At 44.0% G+C, this 18,839-nt stretch overlaps 1 protein-coding gene across 5 annotated transcripts; it reads right to left on the bottom strand.

The window, feature by feature from the left end:
* Positions 1 to 2,640: 2,640 nt before the first annotated feature.
* Positions 2,641 to 18,340, bottom strand: LOC114494580 (glutathione S-transferase A4). 5 transcript variants are annotated; one of them, XM_036024236.1, is made up of 8 exons: positions 18,229 to 18,340; positions 17,195 to 17,302; positions 11,869 to 11,920; positions 10,116 to 10,248; positions 9,093 to 9,234; positions 7,380 to 7,511; positions 4,542 to 4,680; positions 2,641 to 2,764 (listed from the first exon to the last, which is right to left on the bottom strand). In XM_036024236.1, exons 2-7 carry the CDS (start codon positions 17,282 to 17,284, stop codon positions 4,558 to 4,560), a joined length of 672 nt encoding a protein of 223 aa, XP_035880129.1. In that variant the 5' UTR covers positions 17,285 to 17,302; positions 18,229 to 18,340; the 3' UTR covers positions 2,641 to 2,764; positions 4,542 to 4,557. The 5 variants fall into 5 exon arrangements, with proteins under 5 accessions (XP_035880129.1, XP_028365612.1, XP_028365613.1 ...); XM_028509811.2 differs by having other exon boundaries at positions 2,641 to 2,794; XM_028509812.2 differs by having other exon boundaries at positions 2,641 to 2,829.
* Positions 18,341 to 18,839: the final 499 nt, after the last annotated feature.

Consider the following 18,839-nt stretch of genomic DNA (forward strand, 5'->3'; position numbering starts at 1 on the left):
GGTAAGCAAAGCAAGCAAGAGAAGGGTTCCAGTATCATCATTGATAAATATTCTGGGAAACAGGAGAAAGCCTGAACCAGGAACACCCACCAGAGCCAATACCAACCATCAAAATGTCCAGGGAAATCAGTGGCAAGCCTGACAATCAGGATCCACTTACAGAGAGACCAACTCCTGAAACGGCCCATACCTTCCTGCAACTGAAGTGGTCAGGCAAAGAGACAGGAAAAACCCAATCCAGTGGAAGAGGAATGCCATGATCTGTTGTATTTACAGTTTTAACATAGCAAACCAAGGGGAATAACCACTTGACAGAAAGACAGTATATTAGGGATCATCTCAAAAATTCCAAGTTAATTCTTTCTTTTCTCCTTGTAGCTAATCCCTCCCCTACTCCCAGCCCTTGGCCTAATCATCAGAAGATAAAAGAAAAAAGGAATAGGGACTGCAATCACACAGAAAGTATCAAGAATTGCATGGTGCCAATTAAGGATTATGTGCAGAAATGCAGTCATAATGAAAGTTACCCTAAAATATTTAATTCCAGAGTAAACACATATTTTACACATTCCAAAGTCAAAATCACCCCAACTCACAAAACCCCCATTTCTTCCAGGAACCGAAGGGACAGTAGCTTCAGCCTTGGTTCTCTTGGCTTCGTCATCCCAAATATGGGAGTGGGCCATTTCTGGCCAGGGAAGGGCTCTCTTCTACGGAATGGTTACAGGCTTTACACGGTTTTTATTTAAGCTTCTACACATGCAATTTCCCACAGTCCTCCTTCATTGCCCACTCAAGAAAGGAAACCACAATGCTTATTATCAGGTGTCACAAAGCGATTCCCAAAAATCAGGGTGCTGACTGGTGACAGCTGCAGTGTCTTGGGGTTTCCTATTCTATCTCTTGTCTCAGAACCCATAATCTGGGTATGTGCCCTGACTGGGGTCAAACCAGCCAACTTTTGGGGTATGGGTTCTGAGGTTATGGGGTACAAAATTTAGGGCAACGAATAAAACTTTAAAAAAAAGAGCTACAATTGACATGCTAAGAGAAAATGGAATCATATAATATATTCAATTAAAAGAATGCAGAAAAAGAGGGGAAGACAAAAGGGAAAAGAAACAAAGAACAAGGGAAACAAATAGGAAACAGTTACAAACATGGTAGATATTAATTCAGCTACATCAACCATGATTTTAAATGTGGTCATAAACACACCAAATGAAAGACAGACTATGAGTGGACTAAAACAAGACCCAACTATGTTTCCTAAAAGGAACCCACTTTAATAAAGACAGAGTTTCATTAAACAGATAAAATTGCCAGAGGGTGTCAGGGGCTCTGAAGAAAACAAAATGGGATGATGAGAAAGGTGTGCAGGTGTGGGGGAAGTGCGACCGGTCCCCTGGTCAGAGGGACTCCCGTAGGGGGACATTGGTGCCAACAGAACAGGACCTCGCCATGCTATCTTCTGGGCAGACGGTTTGCTTAAGGGAACAGAAGACACATTCGATGAAGAGGGAACATCAGCAGATACAAGAGCCCAGGCTGGTTTTGTTTGTTGCAGACCCCGTCCAGTGGAACTCACTTTCTGCCCCATTGGGTCCCCGGGAGGCTGGCCTCTCCAGACCACCCCAGCCAGGCAGCAGGAGAGTCAGGGGTTCCCTGCCGCACCCAGTCTGCCAAAGCCTCTCTGTGGGGCTCTCTCTGGGTCAGGGCTCATTAAGTGCTGACCTCCCCCTCCATCAGACACCAGAGCCACACACCATCCAGCTTTTCCCCTTTTGTCCCAGACACCGGGGCGTCTGTAATGGCCACATTTAAACACGACTGTGCCCTTGACCCCTATTAGTTCACCTGCTACAGATTCTAGTCGTTGTGTTTCGGTTCACCCCTCTGCTCGTGCTCCCTGTCTCATGTGTTTGGGTCCAGCCCCGACATTCCTGAGGATGAAAGGCCCAGAGCCTGACCTCCTACTCTATCCAGCACAGGAGTCTGGTGGCACACGAAAATGGCAGAGCGGGTAGAGGTTTGAGTCTGGGTGGGCAGGAGTCTGGGCCCAACTGGAGGAATGCCACCTGAGGCAGGACGGGAACTTGTTTCCAGTGTGGGAACTGAAGTACACGATTAGAGGTCATGTAACCATGAGCAAGAAAGACATGGGAATCTGTCTTCGTTGGTTGGGAAAAGCTGGGCCTTTTGTGTTTATTTTCTCTAGTCCTCTAATTCAGCACACAAGCCAAACTTCCTCCCCGGTTGTTTCCTCAAAGAGCCAGCATCAAGTGCCCCCTGGTGTCCAAGAGAATTAAAACCCAAAGAGCAATGTTTACAGTATGGCCTTAAGATCTGTATAGCAGCCCCTCAATTAATACTGTCAGACAGTGGCACTGTAAAATAGCCCAAATTGGCTGCTGCCCCGAAACTCAATAGTACAGACCCTTGGGTGTTATCAAGTCCATGTCTGGTTCCCATGTGTCAGTCAACCTTCAAATGAGTGTAAAATGTTTCTCACCCCTGAAGAGTTTAGGAGCAGGCCAAAAGACCACCCCTCACTCTGACACCAACTGCAAGTTCAAGGGGGTGCCCAAAACAACACCCTCGGGTTTGACAACCCTAGAAAAACTCACAGGACTCACTGAAAGCTGTTATACTCACGACCATGGTTTATTACAGGGAAAGGATACAGACTGGGGTCAGCTGGGGGAAGAGATGCATGGGGCAGAGTCCGGGAGCGCTCCTGACACGCAGCTTCCAGACGTCCTCTCTGGGGAATCATGGACGGCGTTAACTCCTCCTGGCAACCATGTGTGACAATGGATTGTTGTAAACCTGGGAAGCCCACCCAAGCTTTGAGTCCAGAGTTTTTACTGCAGGCTCCATCACGTGGGCCTACCTGACTGCCCACATGGCTGACCCATCTCCAGCCCTTCCGGAGTTCAGCTGACACGGCAGGGCCCAAAGCCCCCACCCTATGTATGTGGCCTTATTGGTACGGCTCTAGTCACATTGTTGCTATCTGGCTGGGTCAAGGGCCGCAGGCAAACAAAGACACTGCTATCAGACATGACATTCCAAGAGCTTAGACATCACCCCCCAGAAGCAAAGTTCAGACCTGTCGTCTCTGGTCTGGCCTTTGGGAAGGGTGAGTCTTTCACTACACACTCCCCCAGTTGCTCTTTTTCTTGGCTCTTGCTCTCCGGATCCTAGCCGGAGCCTGGGCCTCTACCTCAGCAGCAGCAGCAGCAGCAGCAGCAGCAGCAGCAGCAGCCTGGGCCACCACTGCTCCCAGGGCCTGGCCCACTGTTCCGAGTGCCACCAAGCCCCTGCTCTCCCAACAGTCCTAAATGTCAGTGTGATGGCAGAATGCTCCCACTGTGAGAGCGTGAAGACAGCAACCTGGATGTCTGCAGCTGATTTCCTCTAATGAGACACTAAGGCCCATGCAATGATTGGGACAGGCATTAATGATCTCCTCGGTACTATTTGCTTGTTTTTTTTAAATCTGAGCAAAACCCCCTCCTGCGGTAAGGGATGAATGTGTCTCCTCTGTGAGCTCTCATCAAAAACTCGGCTTTCCTTAGTTTTTCAATTTCTGAGTATTAGGTACTCCAAAAGCAGCATTTCTCCCTTTTCCCAAATTACTTCCGCTGTTTACGCATCTCTCTCCCCTTCTGTGTGGTCAGTTTTTCTAGAGCAGGGGCTGGTTCTAGGGTTCTGCCTCCTGGAACCCTGCTTGGCATGTAGCATGCTCAGTTAGTATTTGAGCCACATGTGTAAGGCGGTATGAATAATGCAAAAAATTCTTTTTAGTCTGAAATGCAAAAAATTTAAGCCTGCCAATGAACATTTGGGTGATAGAAGTAATATATATTTATATTTTCTTATGTGTATATCAAAATTAACTGGAAGGATATACACATGATAACTATGTTTGCCTGTGGGAAGAAGCAGGGAGCTGGGGGGCAGGGCTGAAAAGACTACTTCTGACTGTACAGCCTTTCATACTTTTTTGATTTTTGAACCATGTAACTGTATTATAGATTTCAAACAATTTAATTTAAAAATTCTAGCAACAGGGCAGTGATTTGTAAATCTTTATTTTGGCTTATATCGACTGCATTCATTACTATCATGGATTTATAATAGCTCAGAGGGAGATATTCACTAAATATTCTGTTGTTACTAGACACTAAAAAGGAGGAAGAGAACAGACGGGGTTTAGAATGGGATAAGGAGAGGAGAAAAGCAGCTCAGGAGAGAACGAGAGGTCCTGCCCACCCCGGTCATGAGGAAGTGGGCTCAGATCACATCTAACTTAAATGCCAGCCTCTCCAAAAAGCTTTTCAGAAACAGGTACATAACATTATTCACTGGACAAAAAAAAAATGCCAATATTTCTAGAAGAGACCTCCTTGACACGAAAGACCCAACTTAGGAACAACTATACAGAGCACCAAGACAGAGCTGGGATCACGGCAGCCTGGCATCGATTAAGATACTACTGTGGACACGGCAATCTCTAGGGGCGAGTTCTCACTCACAGACGCCTGCGTTGTTTTACGGCATAAAGATGTTGTAGACGGTTCTCACGTAGATCTCATCGGGAGGAGGCTTCTTCTTGCTGCCAGGTTCAAGGAATTTTCTAATAGTAGGGATATTACTCATTTTCACTGTGTACTCCTGGAAAAGGAAAAACACGCAAGTTCAAGGTTAACCACATAGGTACATGTGTTCCAAATGGTCCAGCCATCAAAATTTGTTCAATAAATATTTGGTATAGGGATCCAACCAGAACCATAATCCAGCATCTGTCTAGGATCTGACCTCTGGGTATGGTTATTTACAATCTCTGCCAACGATGGCTGGAATCTAGACCAGGCTTTGTGCAAACCTCATAGTTCACAGAAAGATGTAAATTTCTTTTTTCAGAAATGGCAAAATTAAAAAGGTACTTAGATTCCCAGCCAGGGCACATGCCTGGGTTGCAGGCCATAACCCCCAGCAACTGCACATTGATGTTTTTCTCTCTCTATCTCCCTCCCTTCCCTCTCTAAAAATAAATAAATAAATCTTTAAAAAAAAGGTACTTAGGATTATGATTCTTGCTTAAAGAGGGAAAAAGGGGAAAAAAGACTTAGGAAGTACCTTTAATATACTGATCTGTTCACAGAAAATGCACAAGTCATTTAAATAAGTGCTTTAAAAAATCATCAGATGGTACAATTTAGGTTTTAAGATTCCGCTTTATTGGTCTTTTTCACTTCTAGTAGTAAATGAATCTTCTTTCTGGCTATGAGTGGGAGATGGTCAGTTGCATTTTTTTTGTAGCCTAGGGCTCAGATATCAAGTATTTATGTAAAATACCATGGAAGAAAAAAATCATATTGTTTTCCATAGAGTTAAATCTTCCCAATTCTCAGTAACTGAGAAAAAAGTCTATTTGATCCAGTAAAAATTTTGAGTTATATGAAGTATATATGCATTATATGTAATTACTCTAATAAAAACCTTTCAAAGAGATCATTTATTTAAAAGCTACTATTTATTAAATGTTGATTATAAACAAAGCAGACTTAAGCATGTACACAAACACATAAATATCACATTTGTCACTAAAACTAACAAAAACTCTACTAGTCATGTCAATTAATGCTATATAAATATGACAACTTTCTTTTTATTATGTGAACTATTTGTATTATCTAGTTTTGAATATTATACCAATATTTAGAAGTTTTTCCATAGGATTTATCATTTCAAAATTTACATGGGGCTTATACTTATCATGTATAATAAACTTCTGTGACTCTTTACAATCTTTAACCCTTTAATTAATGTAGGAATGACCCTCTAAATAAACTCAGAACTGGTGTTAGATTCTGAAGTTCTTTAATATGGATGTTTGATCTGGTCAGAGATTAAAACTATATTTACACAAATGTGCCTGCAGTTTAAAAACAAGTTGATAACACCATGGATAAAAAATACCAGTCGGTCCTTGGGCCATTTCAAGAGCCTACTGGCATTAAAGTCAAGTAAAACCATGTTCATGTCTGTCTTCTTTATAATGGCTATTTGCCTTGTTGAAGATTTTTATTCTCATTTTCTGGGTGTATGCATTTAAGCAGCAGTGTTGCACCCATTAGTATATCAAAATGATGTTTACTGGACTTGGAAAAATTATTGTTTTAAAAAAGTATATGTGTTACTCTTTGGAGATTAAGTGTGAGTCTCGCTGGGTCTTTGATAAGTTTGTCAAAAGTTGATCAATGTGGTCTACATCGGGGGTTGATGGCCTATCCACAAAGGACCGATTAGTAAATATTTTAGGCTCTGCAGGCCATGCGTCATCCCTATCGGAACTCCTCGCCTGTGCCTCGGTCGCACAGAAGTGGCCATAGACAAGGCACAAATGAATAGGTGCGGCTTCGTGCCAATAAAACTTATCTATGGACACTGGAATTGGAACTTCATGTAATCTCATGTGTCATAAAATATTATTTTGTTTTGACATTTCCCCCCAACTGTTTAAAAATGTGAAAGCCATTCTTAGCTTAAGAGCTGTACAAAACTGGGTGGCAGGCCTGACGCGGCCTGGCCGGGATGGGGGAGGTATAGTTGGCCAACCCCCAGTACAGAGGGAAGCCCATTGGACCTGCAAGTAAAAGGCGAAGGTTCTAGGCAAAACTCAGGGACCTGCTAGCTGGGCCAGCTGACTGCTGGCTTCTTTGCCTTGAGCCTCTATTTCCTCGTATGTATGTTGAAGGCACTGGATGAGATTAGTTGTTGAAAGCCCTTTCCTGCTTCCAAACTGTGTCATCAATCCTGCCAGAATAATAGTGAGGAATAAGCTGAGCCACGCCCAAGTCTTTCCTCGGAATTTCTGGGAAGGGGAATGGTGGGAATTCCTTGGGATGACGTTTACAGTGCCTCCTACTAGCTCTTGGAGCTCAGGCTTGGGCATTTCCAATTTGAGACCACATTATTTCTGAGAACGGGAGCCATGCCCCAAGGATGAGACCATTTCTGACGCTGATGCTCATGTCCTCCCAGTCAGCACATTCAACAGGAACAGATGCATCACACCCACGTGATTCCATCTATGGCAAGCGCCTGTCAGCTAAGCTGTGTATGAAGTTTGTTCAACGAGTGGAGTTATGGAATAAAGGCAACATGAAACTTCTCTCACATGTAAATGATCTTTCAGCTCTAAGGATCTGGGGAGCAGGAAAACAATGTCAAGTCTGTACTTTCATTTCATTTTACCAACTAGAATCTTAAAAAGTCATGCACATAAACATGCATCCCAACCCATCAACAGGCACTGAAGGAAGGCCGAGAAGTTCTGGACCAGTCTTCTAACATGTGGTTTTATTTACCTGCAGGTGAGGAAATGAAGACAGGATATTGGGAATTTTCTCCTCCAGGGCCAGAATGGTCTGGAGGAGAACCACGTCCGCAAGGCTCAGCTGATTACCAACGAGGAACCTCTGTCCATGCTCCCTTAGGACCTGCAGGGGTGAGTGATTTGCATCAGTTATAGAACTCTGGAGACACTGATGAAGCTATTGAATCAGAGCAGTGCCCGAAGAAGGTGGCCCTATGGCCTTATCTTTTCATCTCTTTATTAACATCAATTAAGATGAAGCTCCCTATATCAGACTGTGTGTGTACAAAATGTATAGATATGTAAGCACCCTTAAGTACCTGCTTACATCAGAATAGAACACTGTGAATAGGAGAGACATCAATTCTGGATTTAGCATCCAGTACTTTCAAAGGATGTATCTGTTCTGTAAATATTGAGGATACATTTACAGAAATGAACTAGCCCTGATGAATTCAGGAAGTGATGTAAGGAGTAAGTGATAGGTCCTTGCCAAGGAGCCAAATCTTGTTTGCCAGTTGTTTCTGCAAACATCAACACTCATAGTCACAAACTCGACCTGACTATAAAAAAGTAGGCTTCCTTTCACATCTTCTAAGCCAGAGAGAATTAAAAGCATGATCCCCATTTTGAGAGCACCATGTAGGTGCAGAGTCATATGAACCGTGGTAGAAGGAGGGAGATCGCCTTGGCAGTGAACTCTCAGATGCTCATGAGTGTGAAGGCATGTGTACACACGTGCACGTGGCGTGTATGATGAACAGGGACCCTGTCCCAGCCACTGGAGCCAGAGTGGGGGAGTACAATGAATCCAGAATTTGTGGTCTGAGGGCTGAGTTCCATTCCCAGCTCTCCTCCGTGGGCACATCACTCAACCTCTCTGTGATTCTGTTTCATTATGTATAACAGAGGAGTAACTATTTTTAGATCATGTGTTGGGAAGAGCCCTGATATCATCTGGGCCATTGAGATATAAGAACCAGTGGTGGCCTTTCCCCCAAGGCACCTGTTTCTCCCTTGTCACACCACATGTCTGCATTATCATATTTTACATTCACAAAGTGCCTGTGGGCAAGAGAACATGAAACCGAGTGGCAGAAAAACCCAAGAAATACCACCCCTTCTGAAATCTAATTGCATGAAGATGGCCAGAGGAAGTCTGCCAATTCTATATTTTACCACTGTCTTCTTTTTTTTTTAATTGAAACATTTAAAACAATTCCTCTCAGTTGAGTAAAAGAGGAGTTAAAAGTCTAGAAAAGCAGAGTAATAAGGCAAGATAAATAACACCACAGAGAAAAAAGCGCAAAGGGTAGAGAAATAAAGAGCAATGCTTCTTCTCTTCATATCAAACTGTTAAGTAGAATGTCTGATACACAACACTGTTCCACAAATGTTTGTGGGACGAAAGAATGAATGAACTGGGAAGTTTCTGCTTTTCTGTACCTTGCACAAGGTGGGCACCTGGTGAACGTAAGCAATGATAATGCACACATCTGGCGAGCCATATTTTTCCAGACTTCTGAATAATGTGGTCCTAGTGGAGTCTGAGAGGCTCCAAGACACCTTGGCCTTGTGCTGATGGCTTCTGTCAGCTCTCAGGAGTCCCACGGGTTAGCCCAACACTGTCATGAGCGAAAAGGGGCATTGGCAGCAGCTCCTTGTGGTCTGGGTCTGCCTGTTCATAGGCTTCTCTGCCTCCTACCTTTTCAAACACGGGAAAGTACCGAAGGATGGCCTTCTGGGCCATGCTAACCACTTCCTTTTGTTGATCATCTGGTTTTAGGAAAGGGTGCATGATAATCAGTTCCAGCAGGTCCAGCGTCCCTTCCACATACATGTCAATCCTGAAAACCAAAAAGCACTTTTTTTAGTTTCCCCTTCCTAGAACTCATCTGCTTCCACAACTGAAAAAGCAATTCAGAGTGCTTTTTCTTTTAGGGGTCTGACAACTTAAATAGAAGCATTCATCTACACCTGTCTCTTAAGAGGGAAGATACCAAGACAATTCTGTAGTTGTCATTTAGAAAATTCCTTCAGAAACATCTGGCACAAATTGGAAAGCACAACAGTCCTAAGGCCCCTCTCCCAGCCCCCGCTCTTCCACTCTCACCCAGTACCCGAGTGCAGTGTGGGAGGGACTCCCCATTTATAGAAAGAGTGGCTATCACCTATGGAATGCTTGGTATGTATCAGGCATGGTGGTAAACACTCTGTATCCGGTATTTCACAGAATCCTATGACATTCTGAGGAATGTGCTATTATAATCCCCATTACACAGGAAACGCCTCAGGACTCCAGAGCTTAACACACTGCTGAGGGTCATGCATTTAGGAGGTACAAGGACCAGGCTTTGAATTCAAATGATAATTCAAGGAACAGTATCCTAGGCCATGAATGTCACAGCAGCGTCTTATTCCTAATATGGAGTGGTAATAAATCTGCGTGAAAGGTAAAAAGTATTATCAAAACATTTAAAGATGTTGAAAACTGAAACTGTCACACTCCAGATACACGATCCAGTATCTGAATTCAATTCTTTTCTATCATTTTACTCAGATACTCTATACTGACTTGGCAATCAGTCTTCACGATCTTCCTGGGTTTTCATTCCCTGTTCACACTAATGATACAAGACATAAACGGAATGTGTGCTGCAGAGAACTGCAGATCGGCTAAGGCATCAGTAAGCTGACAAGTGACAACACTCAGGAGGGGCCACAGTACAGGGTTCTCTCCTTGAGGTCCTTGCCGAAGAGGTTGTGCTTGTCCGCTATGTAGTGGAGAATGCTTCGGGTCTGCACCAGTTTCATCCCGTCAATTTCCACCATTGGCACTTGCTGGAACAGCAGGTGGTTACCTGAGAATGGAAGCCCAGAGTCAGAGGTGATCTCTCCAATGTCCCCCAACCCCTAAAAAAGTGCTCTAAGGAATGAAAAGGGATAATGGGGCCATAGCCATAGGAAACAGTGTAAGACTCCCTGATGACAGAGAGATAGCCTCAACTGCATTCAGGGGAGCAGATTTAGGCATGAAAGGAGCATGAAAACTCGTTTTGTGCTTAAGTTTCCCCTTTCATTTTCACCCTTGGAAAAGTACCAACCCACAGTGATAAGGGTGCAGAAACGGAACAAAGACATTCCTTTGGAGCTGTGCTGGCCGAGAAAATAGCTAGTAACTGCTCGTGCCTAATTAGGCCTAAATTTAAATTAATTAAAATCTGAAAAATTTAGAATGCATCCTTAGTTATACTAGATGCATTTCAAGTGCTCAGTAGGCACAGATGGCTAGTGGTTACTATGTTGGACAGTGCAGACTAGAACCTTTACATAGCTGTAGAATGTTCCTTCCACACACTGCATGCCTTAGGCAATGGGATAATGAAGCCTAAACCACCAACTGCTACTCATGGACACTCTGTGCACTCATTGGTTTTTCTCTTTCACAGCCATAAAGCACTTACTACTACGTTTGCTGTCACTGACTGATCAAAAAGTAACCCGTTACTTTCTTCAACAAACCTGTATCAAACACTTTCAAACCCCTGGGAGAGATGCAAGTATAGGGTGCAGCTTGGCCTGGGAGGGGCTCAAGGCTGGAGGGAATGTGAGGGTCGAGGGGAGATGAGTTCTCAGCAAATGCCTCATGATGTTGGGCAGTGTCATGCACGACAGGTGGCGTTACAGCCCTGTACAGCTGGTCCCTCTCCAGGGAGTCTCGACCCGGGCTTAGGGGCCCTGCTGGGGGTTGGGAGGGAGGCTGCTTCCAGGCCTCTAGATATTTCCTAGCAGGGATGTCCAACCTTTTGGCGTCTCTGGGCCACACTGGAAGAAGAAGAGTTGTCTTAGGCCACATATTAAATACACAAACACTAATGAAAACTGATGAGCAAAAGAAACGTTTTAAGTAAATTTATGATTTTGTGTTGGGCCGCATTCATAGCCATCCTGGGCTGTGGGCTGGACATCCCTGTATGGGGCCTGGTTGTGGAAAGGGTAAGGTTGACTAGGACTTAAAGGGGGCCTTTTCTTGATTCATTTGCTCAGTAGTTACTTCAGAAATGCAGCCCAGTGCAAATGGGGATTTTTATCTGCATACTTTAATAAGCCCAATGCCTTAGATAATTTGGAGGAGGTGAAAGAGGTGAGGCAAGGAAAATGAGGAGGGAAGGGATGAGGGAGAGGAAGGAAGGGGGAGAAGGAGGTTAGATGAGGAAGGTGGGGGGGAGAAAGGGATGGAGAAGGGCTGTGTGTGTGCATGGAAGAAGGAAGAGCTCTCTCCCTTTAGCGAAGTCTTATAGAAGTACCGAATAAGAAGCGATTTCCTGGCAATTTCAGCTGTTATTCCCTCTTGCTGGTCTGGTTTGAGGACACTGTTCTGAATGTTTAATGTCAGCAGCACCTTTGCCATTCCACAGAAATATCAGTTTTTTAGAAAAAAGTACCCAAATTACTGAGAGTCGTCTCATGTCCATACTCACCATCCTGCAGCTTCTGCAACTGCTCTTTTGTTTCTAAAAATTCTTCATCAAACTAAAGTTTAAAAAAGACCCCCCCCAAGAAAAGGTACATGTTATTACAGGTTCAGCACCACAAATTCCAGATTAGATTGCCACCAAATTCAAGAGAAGAGCACACTTAGCACCCTCATCCTGGTTTCTAAAGATCACTGCCCGCTGACAGCAGCCAGGGTTGCTGGGGAAAGAGCTGATTCTGTCATGTCAGGAAGCAGGGACGCTCACAGACTAATGAGACATGTCGAAGGCAAACTTAGCACCCTGCCTGAGGATACTCCCTAGCCAAATCTGGGATGGTTCAAGCATCAGGAAGAGTGATGTCAATTGTGGATTATAAGACATACCAATAACAACAAAAACAAAAACATCATTGTGTCCGGAAATGATGATATTGAAAAAGGGGAGGGAGAGGAGAAAGCTCTTTTTTTTCTTTTTTGACAGCAGAATTAGTGCTAGGTAATGTAGAATTACTGCTAATTAAAAATAAAATTAGAAAAGCACCAATTTGCAACCTACCATGGAATAATTGATTCTAATAAGGATGATAAAGGATGCTGAAATCATTGGGTCATGGGACATAGACTAGTCACACAATCCCAAAGTGTTACCCACAAGTCACTTAATTACAACAAAGGAAAAAAGTATCGTTACCATGGAGAGACCTGGAGGTCTCACCATCTGTCCAACCAAGTGGTCAAATTTAGCTGCCCACTGGGAACACTGTGAATGTCATATGCTTGTTGCTATGACAGAATGAGAGGGACACAGTAGCAGTGTACAAACCTTGCCAAAAACATTCAACCTGCATCCACCCATGAGGTAAAAATCAGGCACACCCAGATGTGGGAATTCTGCAACAAAATGGCCTGGACCCTTTCAGAGTCAAGGGCATAGCGGTGGGGGGAGAAGGTACTGTTGGAGATGAAAAGAGACCAACAACCAAATGCCTGAATCTTGGTTAGATCCTGCATCAGGGTGGTGGTTCGGGAGGCAGCTGTAACTGCTACACAAACATGTAAGTTATGTAGACATCTGGGGACATAGGGATTATATATTAGGTATGGTAAACTTAGCATTAATTTTCTTAGTTGTGACAATGACATTGTGGTTATTAGGACAATTTATTCTTAGGAGGAAGGTATCTGCTGATGTCTGCAACTTGCTTTCAAAGGACTGAAGGAAATAAAAACAGAGAGAAAGGGAGAAAGCAAATGTAGCAAATTATTAACAAATTTAGTTGAAAGGTACCCATTGTACTATTACAATATTTCTGTAGGTTTAAAAAAATGAGGCAGAACTTGGAGGCAGCTCTAGTGCAATTACTGCCTGAGACTAGGTTTCAGTCCCCACCACCAGTGGCCTTTGCTCTCTGACTTCGGAGAACTTCCCTCTTCCACACCACTGCACTCACTTTTTCAATGCTCTTGCAGTTTTTTAAGTGAATTACCTGGAAGCCCCGAATTAGGTAGAAGCTTGAGGCCCGTAAATCTTCTCTTTTACGTGCCATTGATTTCCCTCTTAACAAGGGGATCCGACTGGATTTCTGGCTTGGGGGTCTTCAGGCAGATGGAGCTCTGTGCTTGATGTTGGAGAGGCAACATCCAGCAGAGAGCTATGTCTAAGGACTCAAACCAGTGTCAGGGATGGAGGATGCTGATTCCCTGAATCTGGACCCGCAGCCCTTTACGCAGGTTGTTACCTAGTTACTCAGCTGTGTGTGCTTTCCCCGCAGGCTCAACCTAATACTGTGACACCAGGAATCACGACCTCATCCAGTGGCTGCCAGCCTGTCCCCGATTGTTTCAGATCTATAGGAGTACAAACTCAGCTAAAAATGTCCTTTGGAGAAGACATGGGGAGGAACCCGAGCCCACGTCCTGTATCACTTTTTGGGAATTGTTCCTGTAAACCAGTGTTCAGCCTCAGTGAGGGAGGCCAATCAAGCTCCCTCTCCCCTGCTCAGAGGGGTGAGCCCAAGACCCAGGCTGGGCTAATTATTCTGCCCCACCCACCTGCCTGCTGTGATTTGGTCCAGGATAAGCAGGTCATGTGACCCATGTTCTTTTGTTTGTTTGTTTGTTTAACTTATTTAGGGTCTAGAGTCCATTAACGAAACCAAGAATCTTGACTGTAGGAGAATAGGAGGGGCAGGGTAGAATGAAGAAGACTGGGAAGAGAGAGAATGTGAGGAAGGATTATATTACGTACAGAGATATAAGACATCTATTGCAAAACCTACTAAATAAAACAGAATTGTAAATTCAGGAGTATGCAAGGTTAGACAGATAACATAAATACGCAGGCCAGGTTGAGATCATGGGGCTGAGAATTTTTTCATTTTCCCTTGTAACACAATCAGAAAATATGTCTTGAGACAGCAGGGGACGAGGGGACGGTGCCCATCGAGAAAGGCCTGGCTGTGCATGTAGTGGCGGTCCTTCCTCAGACTCTGGAAACCAGGGCCCAGTATCACTAAATCTTCCAATTTCTCAGGAGAGGCCAAAAGTCAGCATTTGTATATAAAAAGGATATCAACCAATTAAAAAAAAATTGTAGAACACCGTGTGGGGAGTTATAATGGTATGCAAAGAAACCAAAACCCAGCCAAACGAATAAGACACAAAACCCCAAACTGAACAACCTTCATTTGTCATCTTTGGAGGCTGCCAGGGTTTCAGAACTCATTATTCTGGAAACTGATAAAGAAACCGAATCAAGTATTTATCTTGCCTTTCCTACATAAGCTGTACTTCAAGGTAATTAAATAGTTAACAAGTGAAAAAAACACTCTTCATAAGAGAATCACAGTTAATAAATTCAGGTGAAATGAAAGAAATAGAAAAATCACCATTTTGAAATCCCTAGCAATGCTGATGACCAACAGCTGCTAGAACCACTATTTGAAAGGGTAATCGGGGAACCTTAACAATGTGTGGGCCAGGCTGACATCTCCGAACACACCGTCAGGCTCTGCACGGCTGAAAGGGAGACAGTCAGGCGTCGTGCAGCCCTGATGGCGTATGATAAAAACATGTTCTCAGTTCCCTCCGTTAGAATCTGGCAAGAAAAAAAAATGTAAACAGGAAAGAAGATAAGGGAGCCTGGATTTGATCAAACTCAGGATCCAACCAGCCACTTGCGGGAAATATAGATAAGAAAAGAGCAGGTTAAAATGTGAGTAAATCAGCCAAACGCAGAGTGGGGGAGACTCTCCAGGGCAGTTTCTTCCACACTAAAACAAATGAAGACAGCTAACACCCAGATCTGGGCTGTTAATATTATTGTCTAATAAAAGGAACCGGGGCTTCTTGGAGATTTCCTGATTCTAGGGCCAGGTCAAGGAAAATATAAGCACAGTCTGGGGCACCTTGTTATGTTAGAAAGTAAGAAACTGATGAAGGGGGAGAAAGAAGAAGAAAGGGGGATGGGCAATGTGGAAAGGACACAAAGCGGGAACCTAAAGGAGCTCCAATGGCCAAGGCTGGAATAATTTGAGAAACAAAGTAGAATATTACTGCATTGTAACCCAAAGTAAAAAATAAATACACACAAGTCAGTACTAATATAAATGATTGAACGAATACATAAATAAAGAGAGAGGAAAAAGACATTTCCCTCACCTAAGAATTCTAAATGCAGATTCACCACCCCCAACCTCAGGAGGTGGAGCTTAATTCCCATCCTTTTGAGTCTGGGCTAAACAGGATTCACATCTAAAGAAGAGGGGGAAATGGCCACCTTACAAGACACGTGGCAGACACCACCTTAACCGAGTGACCAAGATGAACAGCACCAGTGATAATCCATGTTAATATTATGTAACCCCTAATGTGATACCATGGAAAGGACACATTTCGTGTAGCACCTCAGTGTTATTTTCCCCTCCAACCCCAAACTTCAGTCTAATCTGAGAAAAACATCAGACAAACCCAAACTGGAAGATTCTACCAATCCTCCAGTAAAAAAAAGGTGACCAATTGGTTTCAAAACTGTCAAGGTTGTCCATTAAAGGAAAGACTGAAAAACTGTCATGGATTGAAACTAAGAAAACATATGACTATAATGTTGGATCCTGGAACAGTAAAAGGACATTTGTGGAAAAGTTAATTAAATTTGAATAGTCTGCAGTTTAGTCACACACCAAGGTTCATTCCTTAGTCGTGGCACAGTTATGCAAGATGCGATCATTAGGTGGGGCTCAGTGGTGGTGATATTCGAACCCTCTGCACTGTCTTTACAAGTATTGTATAAATCTAAAATTATTCCCACATATAGAGTTTATTTTTTTAATGCAGAAGTAGCTGTTACCGATTTTTAAAATTCCGAAGGAGATACAACCAGATGCAATGTGCAGGCCCGACTCAGATCCAGACTGGAATAACTGACTGTAAAAAGACCAGTTTACGACAATCGGGCTGAGTATTAGATGATAAACAAGGAACTGTTAACTTTGTAGGGGGTAATAATAGTATTGTGGCAATGTTTTAAAATTCTCACCTTTTAGACATAAGAACTGACAAACCGCTACAATGTTGGATTTTGCATTAAAATACTCCCACGTAAGTGGAAGGGAGGAGTTAGATGAAATAAGATTAGCATAAAGTTAATGATTCTTTTTTTTAATTTATTAAACTTAATGGGGTGACATTGGTTAATAAAATTACATAGGTTTCCGGTGTACAATTCTATAATGTACTATCTGTGTATTGTGTTCACCACCCAAAGTCAGGCATGCCTCCACCATTTATCCCCCTTTTACTGTCTTCTACCTTTCCCCACCCCCCTTTTCCGCTGATATTCACCATTAAAATTAACAATTCTTGAAGCTGAGTGCAAGGCATACAGAATTAATGGCAATGTCCTCTCTACCTTTGTTCCTACTGGAAAATTTCTGTAAGTAAGAAGCTAAAAGAAGAGAACGAAATGCCCGTGGGCCAACACATACACACATGCAGACAAGAAATACACATTGTATAATTCAGAACAGTCTGGGAGTAAAAGGCAAATTTCAGGCTCATTTCTTTTCTCCTTATTAATAAATATTTATTGGTGGTAGATCAGAAACCAATGATCATGTGAAAGTCAAAAGCAAAATAGAATTCCATGCACTACATACCATTTATTGGAAAAGAAAAACGAATGAAAACAATGTTAGGAAAGAATCCTGACTAAATGGAGCATGTCTGTAATATTAGGGGGAGAGGACTAGCTCTGGGCTCCTCCATTTAGGTTTTCCTCGAAAGTCCCACAGTTGTACGACAAATCTGTGAAGAAACAGCATATAAGGTACCTCGACTCCAGCGGCAGCTAAAACCCATCTTACGGTTTCCATCCGGCCTCTCCCGTTCGGATAGTGGAGCTTGGGCTTCTTCTCTGCCATGATGGTCTTTCAGGCTTTCTGAAAAACACACGCAGCAGCTCCTCCTACTTTCGTGTCCTCAACCCAGTGCTCAGGGGCTAAACGAATATTCACGATCAGGGCACAGGAAAATGTTTTGTTCTTACTGGGCTTTCTCTCACTCAAAAACATACCACCTTTTTAAAACTTTGTTTTTAAACCACCTCGGCTTTCATATTGATTCTATTTATGAGTTCATATTCCAGATCTTGGGAAGCTGGGGCCATTTGTTGTAAAGACATTTGTGCTAGCATGGTATTTCGCAGAATCAAATCATTACATACTTTGACCTTGAAAAATCTTAGATTTCCCAAATTCGGCCTGTAGAGGCCAGACACGGAGGGTCGCGGAGAAGTCTCCACTCACCCGCAGGTCTGCAAGTGGGCATGCTTTCACACGCATCATCCTATTTGATTATCACACAAGTCGGTAAGTGGACAGGCCGAGTGTTAGCACTGCCTCCAAAATGTGCATCCATCGTCACGCCTGCGGTAGCGGCCCCGGGGTACCGCATGTTCCCCGCCCTCGTTGGGAGGCGAGCCCCGCGCCCTACGAATGTACTCAGGCCACAGACTCGGCCACCCAAGACTAGACTCGGGTACTCGTTCCATCCATCTGCCTGCCCTGCCCGGCGAGGATCCGAGCCCGGCCTCTTCCACCAACGGATTCATACTTCGCAAAGCGGGGCAATAAAAACATGCGCACTGAGCCAAGAATGACCCCAGCTTGCAGTCGAGGGGCCCACGTCTGTCCAGACGGAGGTGGGGGGCGCAAAGAATAAGAGGAAGGGAGACAGGAAAAAGACTGAAGGAGGGTGGGGGTGAGGGATGGAGGGTGGGGTAAGAGGGTCGGAGCCGGGAGAACAGAGAGGGAGAGAAACAAAAAGAAGGGAAAAGGCGGGTGGGGGCGTCAGGAGGGACACAGACCTGGAATCCTGTAACAGCACCCGGAATCCCACAAAGGGCACTACGAGGAGCCTGCAGTCAAGCGGCACCAGCGGGCGGCTAGGAGGAGCTAGTTGTGGGCGAGGCTCCGAGGAGATTTCACCAATTGAGACAGCAATATTTAGCATGCCCCACCCATGTGCAAGGCATTGTGGATAATATTTAAAAAGCCGAAATTTAAGCCAGTTTTAACGTTAATGTTAGACTTTTTGAGAAATTTTATGACCTTCGAGGTCTTACTTAGATTTAGACTTTAACTAAAAAACTCTTACTAGAGATCTGGCACAGTTTTTTAAAAAAACCTCGACCTATGTGTAAAGACAACAATATACTTCGGCCTTATATAACTCGCGCTCAGAAGCAATTCTTCGGATGTGAGGGCGATCTGGCTGCGACATCTGTCACCCCATTGATCGCCAGGGTTGATTCGGCTGATCTGGCTGGCTAGGCGGGTGTCCCCTTCCTCCCTCACCGATCCATGTGCGTCCCTCCCGAAGCTGCGCGCTCGGTCGAAGAGGACGACCTTCCCAACTAGAGGAGAGGACCGGTCTTCGGTCAAGGGTATACGAGTAGCTGCGCTCCCCTGCTAGAAC

The sequence above is a fragment of the Phyllostomus discolor genome, chromosome 4, assembly GCF_004126475.2.
Source record: "Phyllostomus discolor isolate MPI-MPIP mPhyDis1 chromosome 4, mPhyDis1.pri.v3, whole genome shotgun sequence".
NCBI lineage: Eukaryota > Metazoa > Chordata > Mammalia > Chiroptera > Phyllostomidae > Phyllostomus > Phyllostomus discolor.

Coding starts and splice junctions, on each gene's coding strand:
- LOC114494580 (XM_036024236.1), bottom strand. CDS start 17,284: ATGGCAGAGAAGAAGCCCAAGCTCCACTATCCGAACGGGAGAGGCCGG. Junction 11,921..17,194: donor TAGCTGCCGCTGGAGTCGAG/GTACCTTATATG, acceptor TTTAAACTTTAG/TTTGATGAAGAATTTTTAGA. Junction 9,235..10,115: donor GACCTCAAGGAGAGAACCCT/GTACTGTGGCCC, acceptor TTTGGTTTTCAG/GATTGACATGTATGTGGAAG.